This window comes from Macrotis lagotis, chromosome 1 (assembly GCF_037893015.1).
Source record: "Macrotis lagotis isolate mMagLag1 chromosome 1, bilby.v1.9.chrom.fasta, whole genome shotgun sequence".
Classification (NCBI taxonomy): domain Eukaryota; kingdom Metazoa; phylum Chordata; class Mammalia; order Peramelemorphia; family Peramelidae; genus Macrotis; species Macrotis lagotis.
Window position 1 is genome coordinate 341,064,636 of NC_133658.1, and position 19,207 is coordinate 341,083,842.

The 19,207-nt window shown below is 35.1% G+C and overlaps 1 protein-coding gene across 1 annotated transcript in view; it reads left to right on the forward strand.

Annotated features, from left to right (window-relative positions):
* TNFSF15 (TNF superfamily member 15) overlaps positions 1-17,423 on the forward strand; it is a 29,581-nt gene extending 12,158 nt beyond the window's left edge. The window contains exons 2-4 of the mRNA XM_074211746.1: positions 4,906-4,948; positions 6,745-6,792; positions 12,296-17,423. Of these exons, the coding sequence (XP_074067847.1) occupies positions 4,906-4,948; positions 6,745-6,792; positions 12,296-12,750 (546 nt within the window). The 3' untranslated portion in view covers positions 12,751-17,423. The remainder of the gene's footprint in view (positions 1-4,905; positions 4,949-6,744; positions 6,793-12,295) is intronic.
* The last annotated feature ends 1,784 nt before the right edge of the window (positions 17,424-19,207 follow it).

A 19,207-nucleotide genomic window follows, 5' to 3' on the forward strand; every position in this document is an offset into this window, starting at 1 on the left:
TATGAGCAAACTAGAAGATCAAGGACTAGTTTACCTGCCAGATCTATGGAAAGGGAAGCAGTTTATAACTAAGGAAGAGATGAAGAACATCACTAAAAACAAACTAGATGATTTCAATTAAATTAAATTGAAAAGCTTTTGCAGAGACAAAACCAAGATCAAAAGAAATGTAGTAAACTGGGAAACAATCTTTACAACTAATGTTTCTGACAAAGGACTCATTTCTAAAATATGCAGAGAACTGAGTCAATTTTTTTTAAAAAAGCCATTCCCCAATTGACAAATGGTCAAAAGATATGCAAAGGCAATTTACAGATGAGGAGATCAAAGTAATCCATAGTCATATGAAAAACTGCTTTAAATCATTAATTATTAGAGAAATGCAAATTAAAACTTCTCTGAGGTACCACCTTACACCTCTCAAACTGGCCAATATGACCAGAAAGGATAATGATCATTGTTGTAAGACTTGTGGGAAATCTGGAACACTATTACATTGTTGGTAGAACTGTGAACTCATCCAACCTTCCTGGAAAGAAATTTGGAACTATGCCCAAAGGGCAACAAAAATGTGTATACCCTTTGACCCAGCAATACCACTACTGGGTCTATATCCTGAAGAAATGATGAAAATGAGTAAAAACATCACTTGTACAAAAATATTCATAGCAGCCCTGTTTGGGGTGGCAAAAATTGGAAATCAAGTAAATGTCCTTCAACTGGGGAATGGCTTAGCAAACTGTATATGTATGTCATGGAACACTATTATTCTATTAGAAACCAGGAGGGATGGGAATTCAGGGAAGCCTGAAGGGATTTGCATGAACTGATGCTGAGTGAGATGAGCAGAACCAGAAAAACACTGTACACCCTAACAGCAACATGGGGACAATGATCAACTTTGATGGAAGCTCTCATTCCATCATTGCCATGATCAGGGACAATTTGGGGCTACCTGCAATGGAAAATACCATCTGTATCCAGAGAAAGAACTGTGGAGTTTGAACAAAGTCCAAGGACTATTACCTTTAATTTAGGAAAAAAAACTGATATCTTATTGTCTGATCTTGCTCTCTCTTATACTTTATGTTTCTTCCTTAAGGTTATAGTTTCTCTTTAATCACATTCAATTTGGATCAATGTATACCATGGAAACAATGTAAAGACTGCTAAATTGCCTTCTGTGGGGGGTGGGGGGGAGGGAAGTAAGATTAGGGGGAAAATTGTAAAACTCAAAATAAATAAAACCCTTCAATAAAAAAAAAAGAAATACAAAGATGAAAAACGTCATGGTGCCTCCTCTTAAAGAGCTTACACAGTCATAGAAAAGGGCCAGTGAGCAAATAAACTATAAAACTATGTGAAAAAAGACCACAGGGAGAAGCAAAGGAAAAAAATAGGTGAAGAAAACATTTTTTCATTTTGAGTAGGAAGAGCAGGGATCAGAAAAGATTTCTTAAAATAGCACCTGAACTAAGACTTTTAGAAAAAGAAGAAGTGATGGGGAGTAAGGACAGGTAGCCATGCGGAGTGGTTTGTTTTCATTTTCAAAACAGAATATAATCTGCCAAGTGACTAGATTTCACAATGTGGTTCTGTGGAGCAAAAAGATTTATTGTCCTTTTTCTGGAACTTGTAGAGAGGCCCTAAAGGGTCATGCCTTGCACATGTAGTAGGTGTATAATGTTTACTAAATGAAAGTTGAATTAATGGGTATCTTTAAATCTACTTCTGTGTTGTCCTGGGGATCAAATTTAGATAAGTAGCTACTACATGTAAAGCTGGGTACTAAGGCAGCATTTTCTATAGAAGAATATTGGTAGAGAGAGAGATAAAAGAGAATAGAAAAGGTTGCCATGTGGAGAGCAGGTGCTGACAAGTCAGTGAAGAGATAAAAGAGTGCAAGTTCTCTTACAGTGAGTCACCCAATTAACAAATATGAAACTGAAGGAAATAAGTGCAGAAAAAATCCCAGAGAAAACCTAACTATAAATTTAACTTCAGAGATTTTTAACTCCATATTTTGGTTTAGATCTAAGCCCTGCTAGGCCCTGAACTAAAAAAACTGTCCAAAAATGGGATGGGCAAACTCATTGTAGAGTATGTTTCTCCACACTGGAGATATTTAAACAGAAACTAGATTACTATTTAGCAGAGATATTGCAGAGGAAATATATAGTGCAAAAGGTTAAATAAAAATGACCTCCAAGGGTCAAATAAGATCTATGGGGGGCGGCTAGGTGATGCAGTGGATAAAGCATGGGTCCTGGAGTCAGGAGTAACTGGGTTCAAATCTGGTCTCAGACACTTAATAATTACCTAGCTGTGTGGCCTTGGGCAAGCCACTTAACCCCGTTTGCCTTGCAAAAAACTAAAAAAAAAAAATCTATGCATAGTATTTTGCAAAGCTAAAAGGACTTGGCAATGATAGTTATTGCTATTTCTTATTGTTATCATTATCATTATTTTACTAATATCTCTCCTTAAGTGATCAGTAAAGGAGAAGGTAGTGGCAAGGTTGATTGAACATTGATTGAAGAAACCAGAGATATCTATCCACAGCATGATGAACACAGGCACATGAAATCTGTCTTAAGAGTATTTGAAGGCCTATCATGAAGGAGACTGAGGCTCTGCTTAGCTTCAGAGATCAGGAATAGAATCAATGGGTCAGAATGACAAAGAAGCAAATTTTGGTTTGATGTAAGGAAAAACTCCCTAGCAAGTAATGCTATGAAGAAGTTGAATGAACTGACTCCAGATGTTTCTCATCTCTGTAAATCCTGGAGCAAAGGTTATTAATCACTTAGTGGGTGTCGTGTAGAGGGAATGCTCGTTCAGGAACAGGTTAGACTAGATGACCAGTGCTGATATTCTCTAATGAAGCTAAGAAATATATTGTGGTGTTTGAAGGAAAACAGCAATTCCTGTCATCCAAAGTGTTCCACATTCAAGCAAAACCTAAGTAGGAAAAAGAAAGAAGAGTTTAGTTCATGCTTCACTTTGTAACAAAGGAGAGCTCAGTTCTGGGTTGAACTGGAGGGAAATGAGACATATATGAAAACAACTGTGATATGAGAACAAAAAATCATCCACAAAATTGAAAAAGGAACACTTTGTTTACAAACTTAGAAAATTTCAGCTATATTCAGTTCATCAACAATAGAGAGATGGAAGCAGAACTGAAATCCAGTGGTGTCTCAAAAATATGATTGCCTCTGGTTTACCCAATACATGGCTCCATCAAATATAAGCTGTGGAGAGTTGAGAAAGTTGTATTTAACAATGCATCTGCCTCCTCACTAATGAATGAAGATTAAAAACACATTAATTAAGATGCCTGCTACTTATTACCTGAGACCACAAGCGAGTCATTAACTATTCTATTTCCACATCCTTAAAATGAATGGTCTAAACTATATGACCTCTGAAGTCCCTTCAAGCTATAAATTCTAAGAAATCTACTTTGCACAAAGCATTGTATAAAATAGTAGAGAAGATGCAAATGAAAAGAAAAGGTTTCTCCTGCCTGCATGGAGCTTATAGTCTAGTAAGGGAGAATATATCTGAGTAGATTGACCATCAATCTTTGAATTGACAGGTGAAAAAAGTTATATTACAAAAGACAGATAAGTGATGATAAATTATGTAATGCAAAATTTGTGTTAAATTTTCTCATAAGAAATTAACATGATCTCCTATTTCTCATAAAATATCTATAGTGTTTAGATGGTAGTTGTCACCATTTATTTGGAATCATCAGATCCAGGTTCAAATCCTAGGTCCAATTCTTTTTTCTGTTTATTTTTGTCAGGCAATGGGGTTAAGTGACTTGCCCAAGATCACACAGCTAGATAATTATTAAGTGTCTGATGCTGGATTTAAACTCAGGTCTCCTGATTCCAGGGCTGGTGCTCTATCTGCTACACCACCTAGCTGTCCTCCTAAGGTCCAATTCTTTATCTTACCAGGAGCAAGTCAGTTTCCTTTTCAGAGTCTTATTTTCTCCCTCTGTAGAGTGAAAATAATACTTTCAATACCTACCTAAGTACTTTTGTCAACACTTAAGCACAATATAACTGTTTGAAGGAGTTATTTATCAAACAAGAAAAGTCACTTAAATTAACAAGGGTCAAGTGATTTGCCCAACAATTAGTTATATAGGTTCTGAAACTCTGATTTTAGTTGTCTCCACTGCTAAATGATTCTGTGCCTTTTTGCCATAGGGGAACATCAGGGTATTAGTTATAAAGAATATCCATGCCTTTAAAATTTTACAGATTCATTGATTAAATTCTTGCTGAATATAAGTTGGTAGTATAGAAAACTGTGCCTGAAGTCAAAGATATGAATACAAAAAGTCAAGTTAATAAATTAAAGCTATCATTTTCTGTTTTACAGGTGAGAAACTGAAGCAGATAAAGATTAAGTGACTTGCTTAGGGTCACATAGCTAATAAGTGTGTAGAAGGGTTTGAACTGTGTCTTTCTGACTCTAGGCTCTTTGACTTATCTCCTCTATGTCTGACAACATACACTTGCAACTATAAATAAAAATAAATCTAGCTTCATTGCAGAATAAGTAATAGATCAATAATTTAAAGAGTTAGAAGAATTCTCACTCTAAATAAGAAAAAGAAAGCCAAGCTTACAACCAAGCACACTTAACAGATGTCACTTCAAGGTTAGAAAATCAAGGCACTACGAAATGCAGGCAAGTAATTTAAAGGGGAAGTTTAAAGTTACTGAGAGCTTTGTAGAAGAGGAAGATCTGGGTACTCAGTGCTAACCAGGAGCAACCTTTTAATTATAATTTTTCTCACCTCACTGAAGCCAAGTTGAGCAGCAACAGCAGCATTTCTTTGTGGCTGAGAATATCTTTAACCTTATCTTTCTTTTCCAACAGTTTCTGAAGGAAAGAGAATCTGACCAGTTACATCAACCATCTTGTAAGTTTATTTATCTTCCTTTTTCTTTTTTTATGCTTAAAAAAATGATGATAGTAGCTCTGAAGTTCTTCCTCAAATATGGAACATGCTTAGGGGGAAAAAACACCTTAGTTAACAAATCTCTATCACAGCTATTAAATGTTTGTTGAGTGGATTCTGATAGCCTGCATACCCAAATTACCTTTGCCTGAAATTCACCTGGGGTCTGCACCAAAGAAATGCCCTGACCTCTTCTCTATTTCCAGGGTCAGTCATGGAATTGTTGAAGTTAGAGGACTAGAGTGAGAGACTAAGAGGTTGGCTATTGCAACAAGGGTAGCCTAATATAGAGAAAAGAGCATTGGAGTAGGCATCAGAAGATCTAAATTTGACTCCCCACTTTGTAATTCATTAAGCCACCATAGGCAAATTCTAAAGTATTCTGAACCTCCTTCTCCTTATCTATAAGGCAATTTGACCTAGAAAGGAAGATAATGAAAAAGAATCTTAAGACTTTAGGAATCACAAGTGCTGGATTCAAATCCAAACCCTGTCTCTTATTACACATTCAACAGATCACTTACCCTTCTCTGCACCTTAACCTCTATAATATGAGGTTATTGAGCTAGATAGTCTCTAGGGTTCTTTCCAGCTTTAAATGTATAATTCTATTTAAATAAATGGTTCTTTAAGTGTGGTCAGGGGACCCCTAAGGGTCCCTGAGACCCTTTCTGGGATCCACAAGGTCAAAACTATTTTCATATAAGAACACTAAGAAATTTTAATTTACAACATAGTAAATATCAATAGGCATAATTTGCACATGCATAAGCTCTTGAGAGAGGGTCCTCAATAGTTTTTTTTTATTACAATTAGTCTTGAGACTTAAAAGTTTGAGAACCAAAAAACTAAATGATCTCCAAGTTCTCTTATAGCTCCAAATCCTATGTTGTCTAAGTTTTTCCTGAATGCTCCTTTTGGAAGAAAGGATGGAGGCTTATGAGTTGAGTCACCTCTCGGTACAATCAGAAAAGAGGTCACAAAAAGTCAAAGGAATGCATGATGGCCTTGTTTCTATGAAGCCCAGGTTGCTTCATCATTTTAATGTCTTGGATTCCTTAGTATTCTGGTAAAACCCAGAGACCCTTCTCAGAATAATGCTATTAAATACATAAAACAAAATACATAGGATTGCAATGATATTAATATTATATTATCAAAGTATTTTTTAGAAAGTTCACAATTCTGAGGTATAGAACTGGACTGGACCATCCATGCCTGGAATTAATAGAGTACAGAGATATCAACAAAGGGAAAAAATTAATTCCTCTGAGCATCAACAGGAACAAACCAGTGAAATGATTTATTATTACCTCAAGCATACCAATTCTAGATCACCCACCAAGTTGTCCAATTATTTTCAGTGGTATCTGACTCTTTATGACCCCATTTGGTGTTTTCTTTGCAGAGATACTGGTTTGCCATTGCCTTCTCCAGCTCATTTTATATATGAGGAGACTGAGGCAAACTTGTTAAGTGACTTGCCCAGGGTCACATAGCTACTAAATGTCTGAGGCTAGATTTGAACTCAGGAATATAACTCTTCCTGATTACAGGTCTGGCACCCTATTCAGTATACCACCTCTCTGCCTTACCCAACTATACTTGAATAGAATTTGATTAAATCTTGCCCAATACTCCCTTCCAAAATACAAAACAGAATGTCCTCCTATCATCACACTTCTAGGTAGTTACAAAACCACTACTGTTGAGTCAAACCAGGACATGTATAACTTATGTTTTATCTTCTGTTGCAGATGCACCCCTAAAGTCTAATAAAGAGAAGCCAAGAGCACACCTGACAGGTAATTTTTCTTCAATGATAATTGAATTCCTAGGAAAGAGACAACTGAGCTACATGGTCAGAAAGAAGAAAGTTTGGAGTTTTATGCCTTGAACAGTCTAAGGTAGACATGCAAGAACACAACAATATCTACTTTCTTCCCAGTTAATTTTTTGCTTTGTTTTTGAGAGTTCTTTTTCTTGAATTGTTTCAGTCCTATCTGATTCTCAGTCACCCTATTTGGAGTTTTCTTGGCAAAGATATTGGAATGGTGTGCCATTTCCTCCTTCAGTTCATTTTATAGATAAGGAAACTGAGGCAAACATAGTTAAGTGACTACAGCAAGTGACAGACTAGATTTGAATTCAGGTCTTCCTGACTCTAGGTCTTGCCCTCTATTCACTTTGCTCCCTAGATGCCTTTTATAGAATTGCTAAAAATCACAGAACTGTGATTTTCAAAAGAAGTCAAGCTTTCTCTGGTGTGTTTCTAAGGCAAAGTATTACACTCTGCCTCTCAGACACTAGAGGGTAGTCTATGGAAGAACAGCTAATTGATGTGGAAGTAAAGGATTTCCCACTAGTCAGAGATGTCTCATTATGGGGTGGGGTTCATGCTAGCCTCTTGAAATTTCACTTGTGGTGTATTTGCTAAGAAAGATCTTTCCTTCCAAGCATTAAAGACTTCAACAGATCTTTGATTTGTTGCCTGAGGAACAATATTTTTCAGTTTGGAAAAACTTTTCACCAGGATACAGGGTGTTGAGTTTTTTGGCTATAACAATTCTTGAAAACTTTTGGCTAAATTGTAATGGGTTGCAGTCTGAGAAGGGTGGAGGCATTAGCTGACATTGTAGTTTATTACTATATTGGAGCAGCTAGATAATGCACTAGGACTTCTCTGACTCTGAGACAGGATCTTTTCCACTGTACCACATTGTCTCTCAATGAATTTTTTTAAGGATTTTTTTATTTCTTGAGATTTAAATACCTTGGTGTTTTTTATAGAATATTTTGTCACCAAAATATTCCCAAGGCCTCTTCATGACTTTTTTTGGTAATCCCAGCTGAATGTCATTTCTTTAGAATGACGATATACATGGTTTTCACCTACCAGTAGGAGTGATTGAAATGCAGTAACTTAAACCCAAATGCACATTAACCTGACCCAATCAAATGTAATCTCAAAAAACTAGTTATTTTAATTCAGTCCTTTGAATTACATTCAGTCCTTTCCATGATTTGTGTTTACTATATAAACATTAACTTTACTTAGCAGCTGAGAAGCAGGTGAAAACTATCAAGGATAAAGAAAAATGCAATAATTCATAAGAATGCATTCCTATTTTTTGTTGGTTATTTTTCCTTTTGTAGAAAAGATATTCACAGATCATTTATTTGGACACCAAGGGTAGACCTCACATGCTGTATATGAACATGTGTGTTTTTGTGTTGGCCAAATGTAAAATTACATCTGCAAGGTATGCTAGCAAACAGACAGAATAAGAGCTCTCTTTAAACTTCTTGTGAGAAAAATAACCAGTTTCTTTAGGGAAGATTCATTCTGGGTTCCAGTACATGAAAGTGTCAAACAATCCTGGGAGACTTTTACAAAATTGAAACATATTTGTGGGAGATTAAAATATTTCTGCTTCCTCTGAACATTCAGGTCAAGTGTCAAGCATCACAGGTCAGATGTCATAAAGGGAATTCCTCTACCACATGAATAGAGGAGATGCGTTTTACCTCTGAGATTTTGTGTTTGTGGTTATTTCTAATTAGAAGATCTAAAATGAAGGAAAAACAGACAGCTCCCCAAGGTGGCCCATTACCAGTTGTAACTTTTGAAGGTTGTCCTCACACTGAGCCAAAATCTTCCTCTCTAAAACTTTTATCCATTGTTTCTCACTCTTCTGTATGTCAGTCCTACAAGTATTTGAAGAGAATCATCATCATGTCCACTCCAATTCATCCCTACTGGAGGTTGACCATTCTTCAACCAATCCTAACACTCTCTTGTCAGTCCTCTCATCATTCTGGCTTCTCTCTTATGGATGCACTGCAGATTTTCATTGTTTTTTTTTTTTTACCTGTTGCACCAAGATTTGAACACTCAGCTATAGTTGTAGCATAATCAAGAAGGAGAACTGCAGAACTAGGAATATGCCAACCCGTACTCAGTTCTCAAGAGCTAATTGTTAAAATTTCAGTGTGAGCATTTACTGATCAGAAATCAGACAACACTACAAATCAGAGCTTGATTTGTTTTATTGATTTTTTTAAGATTTAAGAAAAGTCAATTATGTGGCACAGTGGATAAAGTGCAAGACCTAGAATCAGGAAGCTTCATCTTCTTAATTTGAAATCTGGCTACAGACCCTTATTGGTTGTGTAGACAGTGTAAGATTTAAATAACTTTTTTTAATATAATATTTTGTCATGCCTCCCCATGACTTTTTTTGTAATCCTAGCTGAATGCCTTATCAAAGGATACATTCCTTCAAAATGACAAGAGACAGATTTGGACAAGTCACTTAATCATGTTTGCTTCAGTTTTCTCCTTTGCAAAATGAATATGGCAAATTAATCCAATATCTTAACCAAGAAAATCCCAAATAAGGTCACAAAAAGTCAAATACAACTAAAACAATTGAACGATAACAAAGGTTTAAGAAAGCAATACAAAAAAGTTTAATAATACAGATTAAACATTAAAGTATCATGAATATATTTATTTTCAGAGAGATACTTTTTAAATATTTATCAGTATTGCACTGAACAGAACTGCCACTTCCCTCTTCTTTGCCCCTCTTCATGTAGCTGTGGGGATTATAATTGTCTAATCTACAATAAAAGAGACTGAGGCAGAGTTCTGAACCAATGACACTTTATTAAAGTGTCCATGATCCCCTCTAATAAAGTGGACTTTAGATCTTCCTCACAATCTGAAATGCTCTCTTTTTCTAGTCTTATTTTTTAAAGGTTTGATATCAGATTTGATGTCTGAATATTCTAAAAAGGCAGTCTATCAATTGAACCACTTATGAGCATACCAAAAAGTCTCTCAATCATGATGCCCAGTAACTCAGTCATAAAAATATCTAAATTCATGCATTATCATGGTTTAACCCTGATCTAGTTCTCTTGATTAGGGCAGATGCTTTTAAAGCCTCAAAACACCAGATAATTGTGAGTCTCTGCTTCTGTACTCAAAAATCTACAATTTAGCCTGTGTTCCCTTAACATATCATTCAAAAAGCCAGTCACCTCCATGCCATAATGGGGCTAACAGAGAAAGATTTTAGTTGATGAGAATGTTATATAAATATGTTATTGTTCTTAATATCATCAACATCTTGTTTTCATCTTATTGGATGGAGCTCCAATGGAAAAAGTTCTGGGATTGATCACTATATTCTTAGAATTCTTTTATATTGAATATTCTATAGATTCTTTCAGAAATAGGAAAAATGTCTCTTTTTTGTAATGAAATAAAAAAATTAGGATTTAGGCTTGATAAAAGCTTCCTTATTACCCCAATTCCAGTAGTAAAGAGGAGTTTGATTTTTTCATTGGATCCCTATATTTTGAAAGAGTTTTATTCCATATGGCTTTGAGATTATGAGTATTTACATGATGAATTCTAATAAAATCATTCATTTTTGCTGAATTGATGTTATATCCAGGTGACTATGGACAAAAGCTCCAACTATAATGATGATTTGATTCCAGAAAGTTTATTGGATGAATTCTTTTTTTTTTTTGCAAGGCAATGGGGGCTAAATGGCTTGTCCAAGGCCACACAGCTAAGGTGTCTGAGGCCTGAACACAGGTACTCCTAACTCCAGGGCTGGTGCTCTATCCACTGTGCCACCTAGCCACCCCTATTGGATGAATTCTTTAAAATATTGTGATATCCATGTTTGTAGCATGGGGATTTATCATCTTGGTGATTAAGAAAAATAGTTTCTGATACACACTTAGAATTACTGAGTCACATCATGCTGGTACTCTTTTATTATTTGTATTTACTTTTATCCCCGAGTTTTTGGTGCTAAATTTTTGCAACCAGCAAGAATATGTAACACAATTTCTTCTATTCCTTAGTAAGTGTCAAACTCCTGTCCTCCTGATTCCAAGGCCAGTGCTTTAGTCACTGCACCACCTAGCTGCCCCTGTTCCTTCAACAGATCCAATGCTATTACCAGTTATCTGCATTTACTATTGTTTGTTGCATTTACTATTGTTTGTCTATTCATTGTAAGAGAATTTCTATAAGTCTATAGTTTTAGACCTTTTAATCATATGCTCTGAGAATCCTTATTCTTCCTGTTTCTCCTTTTGTGTAAGAAATATTTATTATTCCATAGCTGAACTGCCTTACAGTAATAAGTCCTGTGTTTTAATATTGTATGATCTTTAATTAGGATATTTTTTCAAATCAGTTATAGTCTATTCCATAGTTCAAAAGACATACATTAAGACTGATATTGCCTAAGTGTTCATAATTCTCAATATAGTTTTCCTAAAGAGGATGAAAAAAGAAGGAAATAGGAATTTATTAAGTACCTACTACAGTTATCCCTTGCACATTCCAAGGGTTAGGAATATAGCATGCCATGATCTGGAAAATCCACATAAAATCCTTTTGTCCTCATTTCCCATGAGAAGAGAAATCTGATTTTTTTTTAATTTTTATTTTATGGAATTTATTTCCTCATGTAAAATTTGAGTTGATATCATACAGTGCTATACATATATCCTATTCATTTCTCAGTGAACTTTTCCTATGTCCTCTGCTAGCCTTTGCATAACATCCACGCTTTCTACAAAATTCATAAAAAAGTACCTTTTAACTGCAGAACCATAATGTACTGAAAACCCAATGGAAAAAGAAATATGATCTCATTTGATCCTCACAACAATGCTAAGATGCAGTTGCCATTGTCCCCACTTTACAGTTGAGGAAGCTGAAACAAAAGTTAAATGACTTGCCCAGGGCAGGATCACACAGCTAGTAAGTATTTGAGTCTAGATTTGAACTCAGGGTTTTCCTAACTTCAAGTCCAAAGTTCTATCCACTGTACCACCCAAGTATATCTGATGATGATAGTGATTATAATGAGTGTAGTGTTCTAAAAGTGTGATTATAACAACTGAAGTTGGTACTACAGGAGAACTAAAAAGATGCACCTCTCTCCCTTCTTTGCAATTTTGGGAGATTCCGGATATAGGATACTGCATATACTTTCAGAAATGGTAGATATGTTGGGTAGATTTAACTGCTCTTTTCACCTTTATTTTTATTCTTTGTTTCAAGGGATGAGTCCCTAGATTTGGGAGGGAGAGGGATATATTTGAAAATGAAGATGATATAAAACCAAAAAATATCCTTAAAATGGGGAGAAAAGAGTAGAAAATTCATTGAAAGGAAGACTTGTCCTTAATGACCTGTCATTTCTTTTATAGGGGTCTGTTGATCCCATATTAGTAAAGTTAACTTTTTCATGTTTTTATGTTCTACAGCTGTTCGACAGAAGTCTATGACTCCCATGAAAGATTCATGGCCGGCTCTCCAGTGGGAACATAAACTTGGCTCTGCCTTCATCAAAAACCAAATGAACTACACCAATAAGTTCCTGGTGATCCCTGAGGCTGGAGACTACTTTGTTTATTCACAAGTCACTTTCAGGGGCAGCACACCAGAGTGCGGTAAAATCAACCAGAAGAATCGGTCCACGAAGCCGGATTACATAACCCAGGTCATCACCAGAGTCACTGACAGATATCCAGAACCAACACAGCTTTTAACAGGGACTAAATCAATCTGTGAGATAGGCAGCACTTGGTTTACTCCAATTTATCTAGGGGCTGTTTTTCCTATGCAGGAGGGAGATAAGCTGATGGTGAATGTCAGTGACATCTCTCTTGTGGATTATACCAAAGAAGACAAAACATTCTTTGGAGCTTTTCGGTTATAAGAGCAAAGGACATTGTCACTATTTTCACTAGATATTTCTAATTTCTAATTTTAATCATTTGTATGTACTTAGACCCAGAAAAATTCATGAAGTGGAGATAGAGAGAAGGGGAGAGAAATTCCACTAAGTAATTTAGGTGGGAAATTCTAAGCTAGGAAAAGCACTTTATAATATATCTAAAAGATGAATTAAGCAACATAGCAAGATAACCTTCTAAGGTTCTGTAGAAGAGATAGCAGGGCTTAGAGTGACTGAGATAGAAGTACACTTAAAATAACAGAATGTCAGAATTTTGAAGAAACCTTAGAATACAGAATTTTTGAGTCAAAGAGAAACTTAAAATACAGAATGTCAGCACAGAAAGAACCTTGGAGATAACAAAAGTTAGAAGATAGAAAACCAGAGCTAGAAGGGGCTATTTTATAAATTATCTAATCCAAATCATTGATGCTTTAAGTAGGGAAACTGAGGTTCAAAGACAGGCAATGACTCACTCAAAGTCACACAGTCAACTAATAGAAAAGCAGGACTACCACTTGAATAGTCCTCAGGTAAGTAGTTAGTGGGGATGGGAATAAACCCTTAAATAGACATTATGCAAATATGATCTATTTTGATCCTCACAATAATTCCATTTTACAACTGAGGAAAAAAGCAAACAGATGCTAAGAGACTCGCCCAACATCAAATAGCTAGGAAGTTTTTAGAGAACTTAGTTGAACTCTTGACTCATCACTCTAGTCACCATGCCTCCTAAGCTGGCTCCTGAACAGAAGAGCAAGAGGAATGGTTTGTTGTGTCCTCTCTTTATCCCCTCTATAAACCTCAGATTACTCCTTGGTAAAGTAAGGGTGTTGGAATAAGATGTTTGACATAAAGGAAAAAACATTTGGTTCAGTGTCAGGAAGACTGAGAATCAAATCCCACTCCAAATAGTTACTGTGTGACCCCAGGCAATGCATTTGACCTCTCTTTGTCCCAGTTTTCTATCTGAAGAGATTGATCTAAGAGATCCCTTTAATTCTAAATCTATGGTTAAAGTCCTAAGAACCCTTCATTCCTAAATTCTTTGAGCCCTTGAACTTTAAGAAAATGGCTTTCCTTGATGTTCTGTTATAATTCATCATTAGTAATTCTAATTATTTCTTTTAGCTCAATTATGTGAATTGCCAAACATTTTCTGAAGGTTTGGGTTGGATGACCATTAGCGATCAGAAAGTTTTCTCAATTGAACTTTGAGATCTCCTTAATCTCCATTCATCTCCTTGGGTTTCAAAAGTGAAAAAGTAAAATAGTTTCATCAGAAACTCTACCAAACAAGAATTTTCCTCATGCCAGATGTGGAATATATTCAAAGTTGTATTTTTTCTCATCATGACATATTTGCACATCATAATGAGTGAATCAAGAGGTGAACATGTGCAATAAAAACAAGCACCATATAAAGAAGCCACTTCTGAATACAGGAATAATTTACTATGAGGGGAAATTAATCTGACCTTCAAAACCAAAAGCATCAACTCACTAAATCCATACCTCCACCAGTTCTGAGAACTAAAGAAATGACATCTAAATCTGTTACTCAAGATGGCAACTTCTTACCTCACTCAAAGATGGTAGAGCATTAAAAATCTTCAGGAAGTTCATTGGAGAAATTCCAGTATCCACCTTGTTCTCACTCCAACTGGGTATTCTTAGCCTTCATTCTTTGGAAATTCATAGAAGATGGATTTATACTCAGAAAATGTGTTACCAATCACCAAACCTGAAAAAAAGTCAAAATGGAAGCTAAGTCTACTTTGGGGCTGAATGTGTATTGATTTCTTTCTTTGTTTAAATTTGTTTGTATTTATTTTATCAAGATTGTAAGACCCAAGTAGTAAGTGGTATGTCCAGATTGTAAACTCAGATCTTCTAAATCCAAAGTCAAATCACTTTCCCTGAAATCACAGAGAAAGGAATAGGAAAATATTTTCTTCTTCACATGTATCCCCTTTGACTCTCCATCCTCCCCATAACATTCTGTTACTTTTGGTATGCCATGGTGCCTTGGCCGTCACTCATGGATTGTCCCAACAGAAAGAATTTGCTCAACAGAGCTGGGAAGGATTGGAAGGGCAAAAAACCAACCAAGAAATTTAGTTGAAGAGGAAAATATGAATTTAGACTCCTATTTGTGAAGCTAGCAAGTTAAATATTTTTTCTGTGTTATAAACATTATCCCCTACATGGATGTATCTTTTTTATAAAATAATGTAGACAGACTAGATCAGGAGTTCTTCTCTTGGACCCACAGGTATCCAAGGGATTTATGAACTTGGATGGCAAAAACAATGTTTTTTGATTTTTACTAATCTCTAACAGAAAACTTATCATTTCCTTTATTTAAAAACATAATTCTGAGAACTCCATAGTCTTCATCAGATTGCTCTATGAGTCCATAACACAAAATAAGGTTAAGAACACTTTGACCTAGTAATTTCAATAGTTTCTTCCAAACCTAAATTCTGTAAGGCCCTGATTCTCTTAGTGTTTCTTACTCTCTTTTGTTTAAAGTGATATTGAAAGGCTACCTCCTTAAGAATGCAAAGTCTTCCCAAAAATCTTATGAGAAAATCTTCACAAAAGAGAAATACAAATCAGGGGCCCTTAAATATATTGTTCTTCTATATCAGATTTCACTAGATAGATCAGGATAAGAAAAAAACTTTTCTGGACATGGATTTTACAATATTAGGATTTTCCTATCATGCATTAGGAAACAAGGTTCTGGAAAACCCCTATAATTAATTTATTTTGTTCTGGTTTTAAGTTTAAGTTATTTGTTAACCTTCCCCATCTTACATAGAAAGATGGAACCCCATGTGACTTTTTTTGGGATCTAGCTTAGCTCAGGTATTTAACAGTCATTACTTAAGATCCATTTGTCAATGTGTAACTGGGTCTGTGGTGTATATACACATAATGGGGAGTGCTTTATTGTTTTTGTGTGAAAACACTTTCCAGGTGACCAGAATTTGACTTCTTTTCTACTCAAGTCAACAAGAATTTGATAAGCATCTATAATGTGCCAAGTACTTTGCTAAGAGCTAGAAATAAAAAGAAAGGTAAAAAATAGTCTGTTCTCCAGGTACTCACATTTAGACAACATGAAAATAAACATGCAAGCAACAAGATATATATAGAATAAACTGGAGATACTCTCAGGGAAAAAAAAGGCATGAAGAATACAGAGGACCGGGACAGCCTTCTTGTAGAAGGTGAGACTTTAATTGAGACTTGAAGGAAACCAGGGGGCCACATACCATCTATTTCAGCAACTAGTCTGCAAAACAAATAATATACCAAAAAGAATAAATCATAAGATAGTAGTTTAAATCAAAGGGATATACTCAGGGAACAGATTTAGGAAGTAAATTTGACTTTGCAGCTAATGAACAGATCTCTCCTATCTATCCATATAGATCCATATAACTATATAGATATATTCATGCAAACATATACAAGTATGGTCACAAATTTCCATATATATGCATGTCAGATTGTATTTAGAAACTTACGGTTCAGATGTTTTGGCTAAGACATTTGATATTGTGTATGTTTGTGTGTGTGTGTGTGTGTGTGTGTGTGTGTGTGTGTGTGTTGGCGTCAATAGGTAAAAAATTCCTTCCATCAAAAGAGCTCAGCAATTCTGGGGCAGGTAGGTGGCACAGTGAATAGAGTACCAGACCTGGAGTCAAGAGGACATGAGTTCAAATTTGACCTCAGACACTAGCTTCAGGTCATTTAACCATGATTGCCTAAAACAAATAATAATAAAATAAAATAAAAGATCAGCAACTCATTTATACCTTCTAATCATAGAAAACTGTCAGGAGAATAGAGTTAAAGTAACTTACTGCTGGTCACATAACTAATAGAGGGCAAAGGCAGGACTTGAGCCTCAGTCTATCTAATTACAAGGTTGCTTCTGTCCCCTACTCCACACTGCCTGCCCTGGCTTTAGTTAAAAGTTGCTTTTACTACTTGGGTGTAGAGGGATTTCATTTTGCTGGTTCTAGGAATACTGCTGGTTTCTAGGAAAGTCAAAACAACAAACATTCTTATCTAAGGATGTCCAGACATTATTCTACCCATTTTCAACTCCCAAAGCTTCAAAACACAGCTATAGCTGGGAGAGACCTTGAGATGTCAACTCACAGAAAACTGTTAGAGCTAAAGAGGTGTCTTAGAATATAAAATGAGTGATTGGGAAAGTGTCTCTGTGATCAACAAAATCCCACCTGCAGATATGGAAAAAGAAGATGATAAAAAAAAGTGATTGGTCAGCCTCAGATAGCTGGTTGACAGCAGAGCTGAAACTAAGATGGGTGTCTCCTAACCTTGTGATTCTTCCACTCTACTTATTATGTAACTGATAAAAGTCCTTGAAAATACAGATATACCTATTTTGTCACCAAAAAAAGTATAAAGATTAAGGTAATAGATGAGATCAGATAATGCTTATGATAAACTCCATGTGTTTTCATTGGTTTTATGTTTTATGTTAAAACGTTGCCTACTCAATGTAAAATGCATTTTATATATCAATGGATCTGAATCTCTTGGTATTGTCTCCATATCTTTGTGTACTACTGTACTAATGCTAATTAAAATAAATTTAAAATTGTGTTTAATAGATCATATGAATTTTTAAATGGCATTGAAGCCTATGAACTTTTTCCTGTTTAATAATACTTTATTTTTCCGTGGATCTGTGGAGTTTTAGTCCAACATGAGAACCAATTAGCAATGACAATATTGAATCTCAAGATAGAGTAACTATATGACACTAAAAGCTACATCAACTCAGACAAATCAAAAGAGAGGTTTATACTAATGACCTTGATAAGAAATTATAATTAGGAATCAGCAGATAATAATCTCTACTTTCCATTTTTACTAGGAGATAGTGTATCGAAGAAAATAGTTTTCAAAAGAATAAACACAAATTTAGCAACCTACATAAAAAATACTCCAAATCATTAATAATTTGAGAAATGCAAATTAAAACAATTCCAAGTATGAACAGATTTAACCATTTTGGAGAACAATTTGAAACTATACCCAAAGGTTAGAAAACTGCATACTCTTTGATCTAGTAATACCTCTACTAGTTCTGTAATCCAAAGACATCATAAAAAAAGGGGAAAAGACCCACATGTACAAAAACGTTTATAGCAGTTCTTTTGATAGTAGCAAGGAATTAGAAATTGAGGGGATGTCTATTAATTGGGAAGTGGCTAAAATTGTTTTATATGAATGCAATGCAATACTATTGTTCTATAAGAAATCTTGAGCAAGTAAATTTCAGAAAACCCTGGAAAGACTTATAAGAACTGATGCTAAGTGAAATGAGTAGAACCAGAGGAACATTGTACACATTAATAGCAACATCGTGTGATAATCAACTATGATGGGCTTAGCTCTTCTCAACAGTAGTGATCAAAGACATGTCTAAAAGACTTGTGATGGAAAATACCATCCACATTCAGAAAAAGAACTGTGGATTCTGAGTACAAAGAAAAGCATATTATTTTCACTTTTAAAAATTTATTTTATGTTTTTTCTTTCTCATGGTTATTTTCCCTTTTGTTCTAATTTTTTCTTCACAACATGACTAATAAGTATATTAAACATGATTGTACATGTATAACCTATATCAGATTGCTCACTGCCATGAGGAGGGAACTGAAAAAGGAGGGAGGCATAAAAATGTGGAACTCAATATCTTACCAAAAATGAGTGTTGAAAATTATCTTTCCATATAATTGGGGGAAAAATAAAATAAAAAAAAATTTTTAAAAAAACCTGTTTAAGAACACCCATCAGATTGACAAAGATGATTTAAAAAAAGGAAAAAAAGCAATTTGTCAAGCCTTTGTGGAAGGGCAGGTACACTCATACATATTTGATAAAGCTGCAAAGGGGTTCAACCAATCTGGGAAAAAACTTGGAAATAACCCCACAAGGACATTAAACTGTGCATGCTCTTTGATATCACCAGGAATACCCTTACTAAGAATATACTCCCAATAAGGTCAAGGACAGAGGGGAAAGAGATGTATATGTACAAATATATTTATAACAGCACTTTTTATTGTACTAAAAAACAAATTAGGTGTCCATCAATGAGGAATGGCTAAATAAATTGCGACATATAGATATAATGGAATATTATTGCATTATTTAAGTCAGGATCAGCATTAGAGAAAGTTGGGAATGTTTATATGAACTGATAGAGAGTGAAGGGAGCAAAAGTGAAGTAAAACCAAAAGAGCAATTCGCATGATGACTAAGGTAATATAACTCTAGAAAACTGAAAAAAAAATTGATCAGTGAAATGACCAACTATGACTTCAGAAGATTAATAATTAAGCAAGCTTACCACTTCTTGGCAATGTAGTAATGGACTAGA